At 36.7% G+C, this 19,679-nt stretch overlaps 1 protein-coding gene and 2 non-coding genes across 3 annotated transcripts in view; 2 read left to right on the forward strand and 1 right to left on the reverse strand.

Moving 5' to 3' along the window:
• Positions 1-15,424, reverse strand: part of m1ap (meiosis 1 associated protein) — a 32,172-nt gene extending 16,748 nt beyond the window's left edge. Inside the window, exons 1-3 of the mRNA XM_023346512.1 lie at positions 15,167-15,424; positions 14,892-15,089; positions 12,851-13,016 (exon numbers count right to left, since the gene is read on the reverse strand). Of these exons, the coding sequence (XP_023202280.1) occupies positions 12,851-13,016; positions 14,892-15,089; positions 15,167-15,424 (622 nt within the window). The remainder of the gene's footprint in view (positions 1-12,850; positions 13,017-14,891; positions 15,090-15,166) is intronic.
• On the forward strand, positions 8,938-9,009 carry trnaa-ugc. Its single transcript has one exon. It is a non-coding gene; the product is annotated as a tRNA-Ala (tRNA).
• Positions 14,298-14,369, forward strand: trnaa-cgc. Its single transcript has one exon. It is a non-coding gene; the product is annotated as a tRNA-Ala (tRNA).
• Positions 15,425-19,679: the final 4,255 nt, after the last annotated feature.

Below are 19,679 nucleotides of genomic sequence, written 5' to 3' on the forward strand. Positions count from 1 at the left end.
CTTCTCGCAAACTTTAGCAAATTCCATGATTTTATCTTTGTTTGGGTAATTAAAGGCCCAAGGCTGCTTTAAGGTGTTAGGTTAGCAAACAAAATCCCAAGCTTTGAACATCTTTCCGAACACTGTTCAATCCATCATCTGAAATGGAAAACAGCAAGACAGGACGAGTATTAGCTGTGCACTCCACAAATTTCATAGAAAAGTGGCAAGAAGACAGCCATTGTTGAAAGAAAGCTATAAGACGTACAGTTTGCTTCACAAGAACACTTTGAAAGAAAGTGTTCTGGTCAGACGAAACCAAAATTAAACAATGTGGCCAATGTACAAAATGCCACATGGTGTGCAACTAAAACTACCCGTAAACACAACACCCACATCTCAAAACATGGTGAAAGTGGGAATGCTTTTCTCCAGCAAGAACATGGAAGCTGGTTGGAGTTGATGGAAGATTAATTTACTTAGCATATTTAGCAGGGAGGAAACCTGCTAGAGGCTGCAGAAGGCTTGTGATTGGGCAAAGAGGCTCACCTTCCAGCAAAACTACCCTAAACATACAGCAAGAGATACAAAGCTTGGTTTAGAACAAAATTATATTAATGTTTTAGAATGGCCAATATTTAAGATTTCGTTCACAGACCATTAAATCAAAGAAGATTGAGCAAAAGATACAGTTTCTATGCACAGCAAGCACTCTAAAGTTTTACAGCTGTAGAAAAATTTAGTTCTACAAAGCATTTCCATCAACATTGGAAAAGTTTCCAAAATTAACAATAAGTTCCTCAATTTCACAAAAACTTTTTTCCATTGCCTTGAGGTGGTGTGCCTTACCAGAGGTACAAAACTCTGAACATTGAGGTGTAATAATACTGTGGGAAATTAAATGCAACAAAAACATGCCTCTAGGCAATATAAACCACTCAACAGCACATTTTGTGAAGATTTTAAAGGAGCGTGAGGTTCCTAAAAGGACTTGTGATCCTTGCTGTATTATGCATTCTTGTGCCCATATGTTTATTCGACACTGAGGCCAAACCCCTAATCGGTGCAAACTTCAAAATGTGCTTTAACATAAAAGATGTGCCGTCTGTGGAATTTCCCGCTGACATCAACATTTTTCCCCCCCTACAATGACATTGACAACATCCACTGTGTCCTCGCTTGTCAGCATGTCTGTGTAAATATTAATGATGAATGGCGCATTGATGCCGTTTGAGATGATGACAAATAGGACATTGATCATCTGGTCTGAAACAAGGGCCCTCGCCACACCAGCGGCTGTGTGACCTAATTGCTTCAGAGTCACTTCTGTTAAAGTGATGCGGTCGCAGTGAGCATTAATTCAGACAGACAGCTGAAAAGGACTTGAAGATGAGGGAAGAAAAAGCTCTTTCATCTGGCTGTCAAAGGAGAGGCAGAACAAGATATCATTCAGAGAGAGTTGAACAAGGGGACCTGCTTACAAATAATGCAAAGCTTTATCTGATTACTTAAAGGTAACATAATGCTCCAAGAGGTTTGAGTTTTATTTATTTTCTGAACAAATCTCTGCAAGGTTTATTAGCCGTTTCTAGAATCTCTCATATTACATTCAAATCCTTCCAAAAATTGCATTTTGTTTAGCTTTGAAAAAGTAAACTTATGTTTAAAAAGATCTTTTAATTTTGCAAACATGTATTTTTCCAGCTGGAAGTGGGTGGAGTAGCCAAGTCCTGAATTGAAATTAATAATCTGTGGAGGGGCTCAAGATTATGGTGAGCTCATTATCAAAAACAAACCATCAAATTACCAGTGGAAACATGTAAAAAGCTGCGTAGCAAACATAGGAGGAATATTGTCACGATGTACTTCTCAAAATTTAGTCTTGTAGAAGCAGTTTGTCAGATGGCCTTAAAGTAATATTGAGAGTCTTTTTTTAATTGAGTAGCTTGTATAGAAACTAACATAAAGGAGCCTGAATGCAGCTTCTGATGGATTACAATGGTGTTTCTTTCAACAAGCAATATTGTATATACAGCTCTGGTAAAAACTTAAGAACCTACTGCACTGAACCTCATAGAAAACCTCCTGGTTATTCCACTAAATATTGATTTCTGAAATCTTATTGAGTTCAAACATTAGTATTGTTGTTTCTAAATTAATATGAACTTGTTCGCTTTACAATATTTGAGGTCTGAAAGCACTGCCTCTTTTTTTTGTTATTTTGACCATTTCTCATTTTCTGCAAATAAGTGTCACATTTTTCCTTGGATTTTCGGAGACATGTTGTCAGTAGTTCATAGAATAAAAGAGCAATGTTCAATTTACTCAAACATTACCTATAAAGAGTAAAATCAGAGAAACTGATCATTTTAAGTGGTCTCTTAATTTTGTCCAGGGCTGTATATACATATATTTATTTATTGTTGAGTTATTGATGCTTTAATAGTGATAATGAATAATTGTGAGAACGACAACACAGAAACACATAACAAATTTGTTATGAGTATTGAAAAACCTGGGTTTTATTATCGTACTGGATCCTGTTTTTCTCTCAAAGCTAGAAGAAAATTGGCATCAGCAACATTCTTACCACTCCTGGATTATAGCGACGTTTTACATATGAATACTTTCGGACGTGATTTCTAACTTACTTTTTTGCTCTTAAAGCAAACTGTAAAATGTAATGGTGAGATGAACTAGCCTAGCTTATCTGGTAAAAAATGAATTTCAGGGCAGAAAAGGACACGGAGACTAAGTGAGGACAGCTGTCTGCCTTCTTTGAAGCACTTGGAAAAAGAAGATAGAAGTATGCTTGATATCAAGAAGCCACATGAAAGAGGAGTGAGTTACACAGAGGGATCAGAGAGCGGTGAAAATTACAGAAAATATCAGCCACAGAGAAGCATGGAAAGCATTTTAATTTAACAGAGGAAATTTCTGTTTTAATAAAACCACCGGATGTCTACAAACTCTACCTAGAAGAATCAACAAGAGATCACAGTGGATTGTATGTTAGTATTTGAGATATTGATATAAGTAAAACAAGGGGCTCAGCACAACTAAAAGAGAAGTTAAACAGAAGATTTGGACAAAGTGAGTTTCAATAATGATCCTGAAGAAAACGGAGGAATCACAAAAATCGGAGAGCAGTGTGACTGGCTCTCATGCTATCGATGTGTAAAGGATCTTAAAAGTGACCTATTATGCTTCTTTGAACATGTTAGAATATAACTTTGGGGCGATACTAAACATGTTCATTACATGTATTGCACAAAATTGTTTTTAGATAATGAAATTTTTAGAAATGTGGTCAGTTCTGCCTATTTTGAGCTCCTTTCAGAATGAGCTGCTTTAAGGTGTTTTGTCACTTTAAATCCAAATGATGTGCTGCTGGCCACACCCCCACCTCAACATTTACACTTGCATGTAAAAATGGCTGTAAACAGATGCTTTATACAACTGTACATCTTTGCAAAGAAAAAACAGAAGTGGAGCCTCCTGCCCAATCAACAAGAATGCAGCAGGTGCTTTCAGAATTGGAAGTCAACAACAAACCATTGTTCTTTTCCAACAGTCAGTGGACAGCACATACAGCAGTAAAATCAGCTGACCAAACGTCCTGGAGCTCAGCGGGGGTTGATAGGTAAGGGGCTGGGATTCGCTGGGGTTGTTAGGTGAGGGGGAGTACCTGCGGATTTGTGACGTTATATTCCAGATGTTTTGGAAATGGCTCATTTTCTGGACACCAAAAAACATGAACTTATTGCCAAAAACCGGCTGGATGGATTTTTAAGCACTTGGGTCGTTTTCAGAAGGGGTTGAAACCCAAATGGAAGTACAAAAATTTACAAAAATGTGCAAATTGTGATGTCGCATAACATGTCCCCTTTAACATAGATTCATTTCTTATTGAAGTAGCAAATTGTCAAAGTAAATTGGGTTTTAATTTGTTAATATGTTTTTAAGAAACAATTTATCCTCCATTTTGGGCTGCTTTGTGTTGCTCTATTACATAAAATACCAATAAATTATGCTAAATGTTGGTGATGGAAAATGACAAAATGTGGGGAAAAAATAAAAACAGTGTGAATACCTTTGAATAACACTGCAGCATCCAAATAGAAGTAGGAACCTAGCTTACCACCCAGCCTACTAATATTTTCTTTTTGTAAACAAATGATGACAAAAGAGATTTTTCAATTTTCCTTCAGTTTTCCAAAACAATAAACCTCATAATACTTCAGATTTTTTAATTTTTTGACATTTTGCCTCATAAATCTTAAAACCAAAAGACTATTTACATGAGCTTGAAATAGACAGGCTCACGTAAATAGAGAATAGCAGACAGACACTAAAGCTACACCTTCTGGATGTTTTATAGCTGTCAGTCTCTTTGAGAAACATTTTAGTTTCTCTCTATACCAACCATCTGTCCCGTCCCCAGTGTAAAGCAGGAACCAAATCGAAGCTGCTTCCTTTGCCAGCTGAACTCCGACTGACACCTCACCATGTGTCAGACAGCCTCTCTCTTATCTCCTTAGCTATATTCTAGATCTCTAATGTATATTTTCTTGTGTGCCAAGCAGAAAATATAAAAGACAAAACAGACTGACGGACAGCTGAGGCGTTGACACAGGTGAGAAGAGGACATGTGGATGTTTGTCATGACGCAGAGCAGCCAGCCAGTTTCAGTGACAGGCTGAAATCTGGTGCAAACAGAGACACTGCTCTCCATCTGTGTGACCACCTGCTGTTCTGTTAATGCAGAGGTGTGAACAGTCTAACCTCAGCACTGACCGAATGTGCACGCAACAAATAATTTAATTACTGTTAGTAAGAAAAAAACCCTCGTTCTCCTTGATTTCTAGCCAAGCATACAGTAAGTGTGTTTGTGTGTGTGTATAAGCAGGTCTGGGTAGGGATTTGCCCCTATGCAACCACACACTGAGCCGAACTAGCTCGCTGTGATAGAAAATTAACCAAATGAGAGTGAGAAGACAATCCGAGGTAAATGTCTGCCGGTGTGTGGCTGCAACAGCAGATGAAAGGGAAGCGGCTGGTTGAAAAGTGGAATTATGATTTAACACGGAGCTGGAAAAAAGAACGCCGTTAATCAGCACCTCCCAGGATGAGGATTCACTCAAGATGAAATAAAAAGGTTCAAGTTTAGGAGTGGATTCAGCAAAGTCCCTTAAAGATGTTGGAACGCAGTAACCATGACAACACATGACGCAAGTAATGATGTAAATATTCATTCATCAAATAGTCGGAACCAGCGTTAACCGACAGCAAAGTTGACAAGTGAAAAGCGCTTTTGATGGTGCAAGTGGATTTCCTATTAAAAAGGACTGAAAATGCAACAGTAGTTCACTCAATGTTTAATGATGACACCTATGCCAAAGGGCTTGTAGCTCCGTGGAGGAGTATAAGCTTTGCATTTACGTCCTGCTTTAATGCCCAGCATGAACTGTCACCAAAAGTCTCACTTAATTCCTATTGATATTGGAGCCTAAAAACTCTACTCATCCATATTTAATAGATGTCAAAAATGGTCAAAGAAAATAACAAACAAACAATTTAGAAATTTTAAAACTACAACAAACACATGGTATCCACATGATACTGTTTCAGTGTTTCTTCCTTTATCCTACTCCAAAGCATTATGATGTGGCAACATTGCAAAGTTTAACAGACACCAGAATACCAGCTTTTTTTTCCTCTCTCTTCAGTTAAGTTTAAAGGCTAGAAGAACATTTTCCACACTTGGGTTGTCAGATGCATTCTCAGTTAGGCTGCAGTTCCCACTAAAACCATCTTGTATTACCTTGTACTGTGTACTTTTCAGAAAGGTTATAGTTGTTATTATTATATATGTTTATTGTTGTGGTTTCTTGGTTTTGTTTTTTCTCTTTTCGCAGGTTTAGAGGCAGACCGTTAGGGTATTGACTCTATTTTTCTTTCGCTCTTCTAATACAATCTCAGTCTTTCCCTTTAAACATTTTCTCCATCTTTCTTCCTTTCTTTTTCATCTCTTTGTTCATTATATTCTAAATAAACACAAACCAGTTTCTAATAAAGTTTCATATACTGTATATATTAGGGGTTGAACCAATTAGTCGACTAGTCGACTAGTCGACTCTAGGACGTCTCGCGAGTTTTTACATTTCATGTCGGGTAGAAGGAAGGATACACTTATCTAAAAAAATGCGGAAGTAAATCTTCCTAAGACAGGCCTGTATTTCAGTAAACTGAAGTATTACTGTATAAACAACATAATCTTTTGGTTGTTATGTCATCTAAATCTACAAAATTCAACTAATAATAGGTCTTAAATAGATTTATATTAGCTTTTTATATTAGAAGTGTTTTTCTTGGCCTTCATACAAAGGAAACTAAATTCAACATCCATTGATGTGGTAAATTCCTAACTCTTTACCATTGTTTGAACCAGATCCTATGATTCTTATGCCATCTTGTCAGTGTAACATAATTTAGCGAACCTACAGCTGACAAAAAATATCAAAAAGATTAGCATTAATCTTCAAAGATTTTACAAAGTGTAGTTAGGGAACACTAGAGGTCATAGGAAAATATACACATCTATTAATCTATTTGGGATTAGCTGATTGGTGAGCAATGGTAGAAAGGCTCAATGTTTCAAATATGTCTGACAACAGAACAGCATGTTTGGATTTGGTGTAGTGCTAAAACAGAGATTGCTCCCGGCGTATTTTCAACTAACCAGCATAAAACAAGATAAATTTGGTCTGATTTATCTTCAGACAGTGAGGAAATTTTTTTTTTCATTTTTATTTATAGACAAGAAACTGCTATCTATCGGAATCACTTGTTTTTCCCCCCTCATTTTGATGGTCAGTTTGAACTTCAATAGACCATTTTCACCATGTGATTGGCCAATCTACTTTGTTTTAACAAGCAATTGAACAAGTGTGCCAAATAAAATGGTGTTACTGCATATTTTTCTAATATTTATGAAACAACCAATTAATAACTTCTCGCTTGTCATTTATTTTAAACATCAAGGACAACGAATCAATGTTTTCCAGTTTCAGACTAACAAAGTGACTGTGGGTTATAGGGAGTTTAATTTGAAATAAAGTCTACAACTAGATAATAAAATGAAGTGCAATAAATCTAGGTTAAAACATCATGAATTTGTGAATACAACAGAGATAAAACAGATGAAAGGATAGAGGAAATTAGATAAAATAAAAGGGAGGAGGGGGAGCCGTAACGGCAAAGAACTCTCCTGAAAAGACCCACAAAACAGGAGGAGTTGGAGGAGGAGAAAGTAATTAGACAGCTGGAGAAGAGAGAGGGAATCTGCCGTGGCTTGATGGAGAATTGCGCACGCTGTGAAGTGGGGTTTGATTGAAGAAAAAGTGAAAATCACGAGAGAAAATTGCATTGGCTCAGACCACACATTCATATGGCCCTCTGACATCTCAGCACAGAGAGACAGAGAGGGGAAAATGTGCAAAAAGAGATAGTCATGAGTCATGTATGGACGACACACATATGAGATACGTGTAATGCAACAAAAATATGCTAGAGGTTACTGTGAGTCAGTGATGTGGCTTGAGAGGAGTGAAAATGAGAGGAAAAGGATGAAAGAGGGAGATGGAAAGGAAGGAGAGAGGATTAGAGGTGATATAATGTGCTAACAATCCGCTTCTATGGAGGGACACATCCAGGAATCGCCTAAAGAGTGCCAGCTTAAAATTTATCCAAGATGTGACTGCTTCTGCTTAACGCTAAGAGGTTTTAGGCAAAGCTTTCAAAGAAATACTATAAGTCCCCACGTTAATTGCTATAATAAAGTAGACGCATTAGTGATTACCACTGCTTTCATAAAATGTGATTACCTTAATTTTAAATGCAGTGCCAAATTCCTTAGGATCAGCAAGCCACACAAACTGCAGACATAAATTACAAATTTTCTTTGGTAAAGCGTCAGGGTGAAATAGCACTCTGGCTTTCATGATAATTTATTAATCATTTCCCCTAAGTTTACGAAATTTAATTGAGGGAAATGTGGTCAGAAAATGAAACTAAGGAAAATCTGTTTATAAAAAAGATTGAATGTAATAATGGAATAATTAAAACGAAAGAAATGTTACTTTTTTGAAGTCATGAAAAGGCCACCTCAGTTGTGATCGTGATATAGAAATTCTTGTTTTGTATATTTTGACACAAACAGGCTGGTTTAAGTTACACTGCGTTGAAGTTGTTGCCCCTTGTGGGATGTTACAGAAAATGCCACCATGCTGATCACACTTCAAGGTGTGAATGTCTTGCATATTCACATCGGTTTTCACATTTTGTCACATTGCAAAAACAAGCTTTAATGTATTTTATTGGGATTTTATGTGATTTATAATGAAGTGAAAGGGAAATGATACATGGTGTGACTATTCAAAATCTAAATTATTTAGTTCTGCAATTGTATTTAACTCCAAATACTCTGATGCATCTACATAAAACCCAGTTCAAACCAACTTCAGAAGTTATCAAAGTGGTAAAAGAGTAAAAATAAATGCCATAATTCATCTGTCAGAACAAAAACACTTTGTAATCAATCAAATTACTGGTTTACAGAGATGGGACCCAGCACAGAGAGCCTGCGTTGCTTGGATGACATCCTGGGTTTAATCCCCAGCTAAGCTTTTCATTAAACATGTCTAAGAAATAGACTACTGGGGTGGCTAAAAACAAAAATATTAAGAAATTGTCAAATATCTTAAAACAAAACCTTAAAAAACAGTACTCTGGTGCAAGCAGGCAGATATAAAATAAGGGGTAAGCAGTATAGCAATATTCTCACTTTCTTCTTTTATGCTGTCAATGTTATTGCCACCTACTGGCAGAGATAGGTATTAGGAAGTTGTGATTGAGGTTTCTTCAGGAGGGGATGTTGTGATTGAGGTTTCTTCAGGAGGGGATGTAGCTCAGTGGTAGAGCGCATGCTTTGCATGTATGAGGTCCTGGGTTCAATCCCCAGCATCTCCAACTCGGTGGCTAGAAAGTCAAAGTTTAGCTGCAGCTGTTAATTCACTACACAACATGGATCTGCTGCTTATTTTAACCACAGATCTAAATTTAAATGAAGTTCATTCTGAACACGAACGTCGGAAAAAACAGTTAAGAGTCGCAGCATTAAAGTTTTTATAAATGTTGTGACATACATTTTATAAACTCCAGCTCACTAATGTTGAAAGATCAAACAAAATTAGGAAAAGGAGCCATTTATATGGGATTAAATGTCATTTGTAAATGCATCATTCATAGGAAGCAGCGGCTGTTTACTTTGGAATTTACAAACACTATAAATATTAAAAGCCTTAACAGCAGGGAATGTTTAAAAAATAATTTAATCTTGCTCTGACTGTGGATGTAATGACTACGTTTTTTATTGCTGTTCCCAGAATTTAGATGTTTAATGCTGTTTGGAAATGACACTGCTGCTATTTTTCAAACGAAGCTCGGCATTATCCATGTAGCAGCAGGAAGCTGGAGCTGAGAAGAGATGATGGGTGTGGTCCAGCACTGGGAGCGCCTGAGTCAGAAGTGAACATATCTGAGCCGTTCTCTTCGAGTTCCTGTTGTCTTAGTGCTGACTGTTTACCTTCCAGCTAAACCAAACAAGTTTATTCATGTGAGACTGATGGATGCATTGATGGAGAGCTGATCCACGAACAATACATAATGTAAATATAACCCGTTTTGGAGGCCGCGTAAATAGACCAAAGAATGTGTTTTTGAATTTGGATTAGGCATATGCATCTGTGGGCTAAATGTAAATGAAGCTGTTATAAAAATGAAATGTATCTGACAGAGTGCTGATCTGAAAAAGCTGTTTTGAATAAGCATTTTTCCAAATACAGTGTGAGGAGGAGGAAGCAAGAGTTAGTTAGCCAGCTGAAACGGATGAATATCAGAATAACGATAAAATAGGCTTACAATTTCTTTCTGCTTCGGTTTTACTGTCACAACCAAACGTTTCAGATCATCAAACAAATTATGATATGTGACAAATATAACCTAAACAAATACAAATGATCATTATCAGGAATTAAAAGAACTGCACAAAACACTTTAATTCTTATTTTAAAAAAAACCCCAACTGATTCCCTGCACGTAATAACTGGTTGTTGAAAAGAATCACCAAACATGGAGAAATAGCATTCAATTTCACTGCTCCTCTAATTTGAAACAAACTTCCAGAAAACTGTGAAACTGTTGAAACACTGAGTTCCTTTAAATCAAATTGCCTCAAATTGCCTGTTGCTGACATGCGCTATACAGGCAAACTTGCTGTAGCATTATTTGGCATATGAAGTGTCTGGTGGCAGATTTTCTCAGGAAAACTTTTGCAGAAAACAAGATGAGCTTTCACTAGGTGTCAGAGTTCATAACCTTATGGCTGATCAGTGTGCTTTAGCAGAAACTATCAATTCGACTGAAGCTATAATTAAAATATTAACATGAAAAACAAAAACACCTCACAATGCACCAGGTCTCCTACTAAATTGCTGTCTGCTATGGAGGAAAACAAACCAACAATGATATATGAAGCAAATCAGACTAGTGGTGATTTTAGATAATTGTTAAGACCAAAGATCTGCTTCACCAAGAAAATTCAGCCTGGAATGAAACTCATTAATCATTTAAACTTGCCCCTGTTCCCAAGGCCGCAGTGCTCTCTGGAGACAATCCGACAAAAGAAATTTATCACTGTTGTTGCCCCGGAAAGTGTTCCTGTCAGTGTGACGGCGTTGCTGTGGATGTCCTCCAGCCCTGACAATGACTCGTGCAAAGATTCGTAACATCAACAATGGACCAGGGTTCATCGTTTTTTTAGTCTGTAGTCAGGAATGTAGGTCTTCAAGGCCAAGACTTGCAGAATTTTTTTTCATGCAGGATTTATTTATCCATTTTATGCTCTGCACGTCATCTCAAATTAAAACTCAGACTGTGTAATTAAGATTTATTGGCAATTTATATAAATGTCACGTTTTATCTTCTAAAAGACTCACCACACATTTTTAAAATGCCTTTTCTTTCCAGCTGGCGTCATTCTTGGGTTTTATCTGGGATGAATGTGACAATTCAGATTCCTTTTCAGAAGAAATAGCTAACTACAAATTTCCCATAACTGTCATCATGCTTCTAATTTTCACTTTAAAAGTAATACATTAATCTTTCGTAATAAATTGATTAAGTTTCGACCAGTGTACATGCACAAGAAAAACAATCTTATTTAATTTATATAGTTCTCTTAAAATGTTCACATTTTTGTTTTTTATGTTTTTTATTTTTGAACGTCAGTCACTTGGTGAAAAATTCGGAGTTGATATTTTTTTGTAAACCATGGACACTAAAAAGCATATTGTAATATAACAAGTAAGTTTTTATTATATGTAGGTGAAAGAAAACCTGAACTGAAAATTGTTTTAGAAAAGAATGAGGGTAATTTTTTTCAACCTTTTTTTAAGTGATGTTTTAAAAACATCAATTTATTTCTCTACTAGAAAGTCCTGAAGAATGTCCGACCATCAGGTTGTGACCTAAAGGTCAAGCAAACTAGGTTCATATAGCTGGACAACAATGCAAAGAAAACCAGCATGTCCACCTCTGAATGGCTTAAAAAAATTAGCACAAAGGTTTTGAAACATTTCTGAGTTAAAATTATTCTGCAAAGAAGAGTGGGCCAAATTCCTCACTGCCAGTTGTTGGGAAGTCAAGGTAGGGTATATGCAGAAATTATTAAATTATAACAAAAAAGATACCCAAATCAAATTGGTCCTTATTAAATTACTTCTATTTTAGAATTCAGTTTTACCATGACTGCTTCTATTCTGCAAAAGGGACAGAAAATATAAGAAGAGGCATCCATCATATCTATAAATCTATCACTACAACCTTTAAACTTTCAAAAGTGCATCTGGACAAGATACCTTAACAACAATCAGGAAAGAATATTTCCAATAAAGAAATATATGTATGGATGTATGTAGGTAGATGGGGTTTCAAACAAAATCCCAGCACCACTCCAGAAAAAAAGCCTGTAAACTCCACTAAACCCAGAGTCCATCTCCGTTTTCCACTTCAGTTATTTCAAATAAAATTGATTTATCTGACTGAGAAAAATAACTCAGCAATTCTAATGTAAATATTCTGATACAATAAATAGAAATGTGTGTTTATTTAAGTCGCAGGAGAATTGTGATTTCGGTTTTGCTCCGACTCTCTTGTGCTGTTGATGCTCCCAAACAACGCTGTTGCTAGTTATAGCAACAGAAAGGTTTAATGGGAAGAAGTGGGACAAAGGAAAACCGATTTCTTTCAGATGTTATGTAAAAAGCAGAGATGGAGACAGCAAGTTTAACGACGTTACGTAACTGATCAAACTGTGTCAGGCAGGAAAAATATCACATCATTAGTGTGATGGTTTTCATCACGTAAAGTTTGGGGCAAAACAAACTTCCAGTAAGCTCAATGATTTCTTCATCTCATGATGCACTCAATTACAAAATTCTGTTTTTACTTTTCCTTCCCTTGAAAATATTTCCAAGTCAGTAAAGCAGAACAGAAGGGTGATGGTTATGTGAAACAACTGGCAAATAATTGGATGGTAGGAATATCCCACCAACTGTGACAATATCAGTTATGCTGAAACTGTAAAAACATTAATAATGCAACATTATGAATGGGTTGAAACAAAAGTGTGTGTGAATGGAAGGGGTTTAGACACATTTCCAGCTAGCAGCACCAGTTAGCAACATTTAAACAACTCATCTTGCCTATTTTCAAGTATTATCAGTTGAAAAACCTTCTTTATGCGTTTTACCTTCAGTCATTGTGGCTTCAGGTGAGTGGGAGTCCTGGCTCCAGTCATTCGTTCCAATAATCTGAACAACCAGAAGCCGCCTGAGTGACACCAGGTCAGCTTCTTTCAGCCCGCTCTCCAGCTGATGAATCACGCTGCGCCCCGGCTGGCTGGTCACCACGGTAACCTGAGGAAACATGGAGACGAACCGATTAAAAGCAACCTATTTAGAAACAATTCAAACTAGATACGTTGTGAAAACATCAAAACAAAAAAAAAAGAAGAAACTCCAAATATAATTTTTTTCTTCTATTTAAAAATAAAAATCGTAGACATTTTACACTTAAATGCTGTAGTACCTGTGTCATACCAAAATTATTAAGCTTATTATGAGTTTAAACAAGTGCAAGGTACAAGATAACCAAAATAGTTATAGCTCATATATTTATTTAACATTGTTTACCTTTTTGCTCTCAGTGTTTGAAGTCAAACACTCTGGATATTGTTAGACACTTCTGACGGATTACCTAAACTAAGTCATACAGTTAAAATGAACTCTACTAGATATTAAAGTAATGAATGTGAACTTCTGAAATTAGAAGAAAGCAAAGAAAACTCCAAAACATCTTCATGCTAATTATTCCATTCCTAAAGAGGAACATTTTTTTGGTTTTATGTCAGAAAGTGAGAAATGGGTCATAGATATTTACTCAAAACGAGTAAATATCTGGTTTCACCAAAATCATGCATGTGAATAAAAACTTGTATTGTATTAGATTAGCAACAGGAATGCAGACACTCATGCATAGGGTTATTATGCCTCTGTGTCTGGTAATAGGAGCTATTCATATCGGCTGATGATGGGAACAGAACGTCCCAGTGTGTCATCCACAAACCACTGCGTTTGGAGTCTGTAAAGCATTAAAGTTTAACAAGCACAGATGGGACTGGTTCATCTTTCAACTGACTTTTAACTCCAAATGTAACAACCTGCAATTTTAGCAATTTATAAAACATCTATACAAACATCATCACAATCAAGAGCTTTGAGTTTACTGAAATAAGCAGTGCTTCTAATGGTTTATTGATGCAGTGTGTTACAGGGCTTGATGAATGGTGATAATTTTACTCTATAGTTAGAATGGTTTTGCCCGTTTACACCTTCGCAAATGTCTGAAAATCAGCCAGTGTCTCTTATGTTCTGCTGACTGACCGACCCGTCCACCAGGTCACGTCTGTACGTGAGCAGTTAACAACAGTCACCCCACTGTTGCCCAAATAGCCACTTTCTTGTTTTTTTTAGCACCTTTTCAGACAAAAAAAAAATCACAATGTCAAGCTTTTTAAAGGTTGGTGATCAGCCGAAAAACTACAATCAGTGCACCGCTTGCAATTATTACAGTGAAACTATGCATGATGTGGAAATTTAATTTGTATTGAAAGTGTTACATGCTCAGATAGCAACAGTGGGGATGTAGCTCAGTGGTAGAGCGCATGCTTCGCATGTATGAGGTCCTGGGTTCAATCCCCAGCGTCTCCAACTCCTTTTCCTCAGAGGTGTGTGTGTCTGTAGTTATACGCCATCTTGAAGCACAAATCACGACCTGCAAAATTGGATTGAAAAATAAAAATCTGAAACTAAATGTAGTTTAATTCAAGACAATGAAAATCTATCTACAAGTTTGCCAAAACAAACTTTCACTTCCAGTCCTTATCAAAGAAGGGTAAGAAAAAAACAGCATGATGTTGAGCTGGAGCAACATTTTTTTCAGATAGAGCGACATCTTTGGCCTTCAGGACAGAGCCGACAGTTCCAGCTCTAAAAGTTAAGTTCAACAAAGTTTCTTTCTAAGATTTTTCTGAGTCTTTTTTGTTGAACTTGTGACTTTTCCAAAAGTATGATTCATTGACTGGTTTTCCTCTGCTGATCTGAGAAATTAAAGCTAGCCAGCAGTACACTCAGAGTTCAATAAATCCCCTGCAAAAACTTTGCTAGACACCTGGCCTTTTCCAGAAAGTCTCCAGTTCAGAGGAAAAAAAGACTAAAAGAGCCTTTATGTACCTCCACAGATGCGTTGCTGCAGGCCTGGTTGCCTGTGCTGGTGTGTCTGATATACTGCTTAAACTGCTGCAGACTGTCCAACACCGCCTGTCGCAGCAGATCGCCTCCTTTGGCTGCACTTTTGATGCAACTTTCACCTGGAATAGACCTCAGCTCCTCGACGCAGGAATGCAGCCTGGCTAAATTTCCACGGACCTGCTGTAAAGAGAAAACAGCCAGATTGAATGCGAATGGAGAGAGAGGCATGAAAAGATGCTTTTGTGATGTTTGCTAACCACAAATGGCAGCAGACATTCCTGCTGCCTGCTGATGGCATAGAGGCTGAGTAGGGGTATCCTGCAGGGTCCATCCAGGCTGCAGGCCAGCGACAGGAAGTTATCCAGGGCATCACAAAGCACAGAGCAAGTGTCTGACCAACCGGGGGGCAATGCCTCCACAATCAGGACCCTTGCTGCTTGACGGGGAAACGAGGAGGACCAAAAGACCAAACTCCCCGTACTGGAAGAACTGGGTTGCCTCTTCCTGTTGTCCATGGGCTCCTGGAAGACAATGTACACAACACACCAAAAAATGGGACAAAAATATAATAATATATAATTTTAACCAGACTGCAAGGATAATATATGTACATTTAAGCATAACATGAATTAAATTCGTTGGACATTTTAAACTGCATAAAGAATAGCAGAAATATAATTTGTTTTTGCCCAAAGCATGGTTACATTTATTGCAATAGTTGACAAAGAGTAGTTATGTATTCAAGTTTCACGTTTGTTTCATCATGTTGCCTTAAATTTGTCCCTGAGTCTCTATGGCAACATTTGCTTGTGAGTTTAACATAAACAAACAAATTCACATTAAGCTGAATAAGTGGCCAGGTGAGGCAAGCTGGGATAAACTCTGGATGAAGAATATCTCAAGGTAGTTTACTTTTTGTTACCGGGCTGTGTCATCATCAATTAAGAACATGTCCAACAAAACACTTCAGCGATCAAGCTGAAAATAACTGACAGATAATATTCTCCACAAAGACTGAGCTCCCACAATCTGTCTTCAACTGAATTTCTGTAACAAACTGAACCACCCATGACGACCACATCAAACACCTTTCACCCTCACACCTTCCACTTGCGTCATCTATTTTCTTTTTTTACTCTTCTGTGAAGAAAAAGTAATCAGACTCAGTCCAGCAGAGATCTATAGTCTCCGCAGGCATGCCTGTATTAGGCAGATGTTGGTTGAAGTGGATTTTTTTATTTAAATTTTTTTTTTTACGGGTATTATTGTATTTCACAGGCTGGGAAATGGTGATAAAATTTCACAGTAGAGCACAACAAATACATGTATGTTTTCTTATTTTATACTTTAAGTAGGCATGCTAAAATCACTCAGTGTGTGGCTGGGATTTATGGTTCAATTACTCAGTTCATGATTGCATTAATGGCTGCATCATTGCCTCAAAAACAGGTTTTTATTTGCTGTTGCCAGCTGCAGTTTCAGATTTTTTCATTTGAGGTCTGATAAACCCGGTTTTAACTAACTGACAACAAATACAAGTGTATTTAAAACCAAATATTCTGTTATGTGATGTTCATTATTATTGTCACCTGTAGTTGACACCAAACTGGACTTAAATAGAGTTTATGCTTAACTAATGCATACAAAATTTGGTTTCCATCAAAAAATTGGAAATGAATTTTGTCTTGATTTCATAATTTAAAAATAAGGCAATATGAATGCCTCTTTTTTTCCAAGGCAGAATATTTGCTGTTGCTGCTTTTAATGGTACAATGTCACTTAATTGACATTGTATCACTACAATGTCAATAATATGTACAGTAGCGGGACAATAGTTACCTTTTGGCTGAGTAAAAGCTCTACTTTAAAACATATACAATAACTAACAAAGAAAGAGATCCTTTTTTAATTTTAATATCTAGAAAACCTTTAAAGGGTAAAGTCGTCTTTGGTGTTTCCAGGTAACTTTAAACTGGTTTTTGTGTTAACTGAAGGAATAAATTATTTTAGTGTACTTTCAGACAAAATTATTTTGACGTAAGTTTAGTTTTTCTATTGTGCCTAGTGAATGCAGCTATTTTCTACATTAAACTAAAAATTTGCCTACAATAAAAATGTATAAACACTTAAAAGCTATATGTCATTATTAAAATCAGGTCTGATAGTTATTGGCTTAGCTATTTTCTTTCTCTCGCTTTAGCATTAGATTAAACTAACTGTGATATAAACTTACTTCTCCTTTATCTTGTAAAATAAAGAACTGCTAAATGAGCTACAGCTAAGCTTTTTATATATGGACAGCACCAAAAACAAATGTTAGCAACTAAATTCGAAAAGTTTAGGTTTAACTGCCATCTTAAACCTAAAATCTGCCTAGATAGCATGCTAACATTTGCTAGCGCTAACGGTATGCTAACTAGCTTCATCAGCTTACATCCGCTTGTAATTTATTTTAAAAAACTCTTTACCTCTCATTTGGTTCTCTCTATAACAGTATTAAACTTACCTTGACGTTATATCCCGTTCTTTACGACTGAAATATGATGCTTGAGCCAGTAAAAAGGAATCTAGAGAATTATGTGGGTAGGGATCAAACTTTTCAAACGTTTACCATAAACAATATCCAGCAGAAAACTTTGAAAGAGTTAATATCAGCAATATTTATATCTCTCTATATCAAAACATAATTGCAAAGTTTAATCCAACTGATAGCCGGGATATTTTATTTACATGTAAGAATAAAAACGAAACGATTGGCAACTTTTATCTTGATAAGAACTGCAGATGTGGCAATATAAAAACTGCATGCTGAAGAACTATTTAATAAAATTGATTGATTTGTTTGAATAGGAGGACACTTGAGGGTATTTTCTTTATTTTATTTTATTTATTTATTTATTTATTTTATTTATTTTTTTTTACATTTTCCTAAAACCAAAACTCACAATGCCTTAATATAAGTAAGATGGGGAAAGGAATTTAGATAGCAATACTCAGTGCTTCAATATTAGCTAAAACAATCCTGGTTGCTATGAGTACATTGTTTGTATAGAGGTCAGCAATCACTGGAACCGTATTACTGCCATCTAGTAGTAAGAACTATGGACATTTTTCATAGTTCATAGTTAAACCTTTCTCATTTGTCTTTAAATAGTATCTCAAATAATATGCTTTATTTTGCTATGAACAATTTAGCAATCTCTAACTAACTTAGAATCAGTCTGACTGCAAATACACATATACATTAAAAAAAATCCAAATAACTGTAAAGTCTTAAATTAAGCACTAAAGTGAGGGGATGTGTTTATTTCCCTTTAATTGGTTGAATATGGGTAAAGATTTATGGGTTGAACAACAGAGTTAAGTATGTGGGGGTGCCCCAAGAAAACCTTACCAAATCCTCTTTGCCAATGTCAAACAGTTTATTCTGCTATCTGACTTTTGCTTGGTGTCATTTATTGGGTTGGATCACTTTGGTTTGAAGAACCAGACATACCAAGTTCACCAAGTAGGTCACTCAAAAACAGGGCCCTGACTGGTATTTGGAAGAACCATAAGCAACCACAACAGCCTGGCACTTTCTCATCAAGCTTGTTACTAGTTTGGTCGCACACTGCCGTGGCTTCCCAAATCTCAATTAGCCAGTTTGTTTATGCTTTTCTCTCTCATATGAACAGCTCACCCTGCCTGATCCCACAAGGACTTACGGTGGTTGAGGTCTGCAAGCAGGACGTTATGTTTGATCATTGCATCTCTCCACAATAACACTAATTCCAGTCAAGACAAGACTTGGCTTTACAGAAAGGGAGATTTCAACCCCCTTCATCAAACTGCCTCCACCAGAAGCTGTCTGGCATTCACATAGAGAATTTGGCAAGTCTAATCATGGGTGCAACCTACATACTCAACATTGTTGCTCAGCCCACAAATGTGGCACCATTTAAGAGGAGATAAAAATGGTTACAATAAAGGGGAAAAAAGATACACATTTCTTTACTATCAATGCCAAGTGTAGTTGTAGATCATTGTTTCAGATAGCTTAATGAGATACTGTGAAGCTAATTCATTGAATGAGATGTTGACTTAACAGTTCACTTCTGTGGGGCTTCAGATTGAACTCCCAGTCTATTGCATCAAGAAGTTTTGGAGGCTGTCACTCTAGCAAAAAAGTTCACACCAATAACAGACTTGTTGATTTGTAAATAAAAATAATTTCTGTAGCTTTTTATAGTAAGGCGTTGTGGGGAAAAAAAGTACTTTTGAATCTTATTCTGCCCCACATCCATCTGTTTGGTTTCTTTCATCTTTTCAGATGAATGGAGGGAAAAGATCAATGAGAGGCCAGTCACAGCAGCAGACTAAGAGAGCAATATGGAAATCTGCTCCTGATAGTTGACCTACTTGACTGAAGTGCTTTCTACTCCTCACGGCAGCTGAATATGTGTGAGAGATAGACCTTACAATCTGCTTGCAGAATCACAAGCTAATCAGTGTCAGTGAGGAAAACTTTGCTAGTGAATATGAGTGGGTATCAAGGGATTTTGTAATTGAAGTGCTGCATGGTCACAAACCCTCTGAACGCAGTTTATGCTTTGTTGGGGTTAATGAAGTTCTCATGAAGAAATGTGGAACATAAACATCTGTTTTTGGGAGATAACTGCACCTGGCAGAAACCATTTCCTGATGTTCCTTTTTACCCACTGGTGCTGATTTGAATGTAAGCCATGTACATTTCTACATGAGGGTGTGTGGTGTGTGTGTGGCTTCTCA

The sequence above is a fragment of the Xiphophorus maculatus genome, chromosome 14 (assembly GCF_002775205.1).
Source record: "Xiphophorus maculatus strain JP 163 A chromosome 14, X_maculatus-5.0-male, whole genome shotgun sequence".
NCBI lineage: Eukaryota > Metazoa > Chordata > Actinopteri > Cyprinodontiformes > Poeciliidae > Xiphophorus > Xiphophorus maculatus.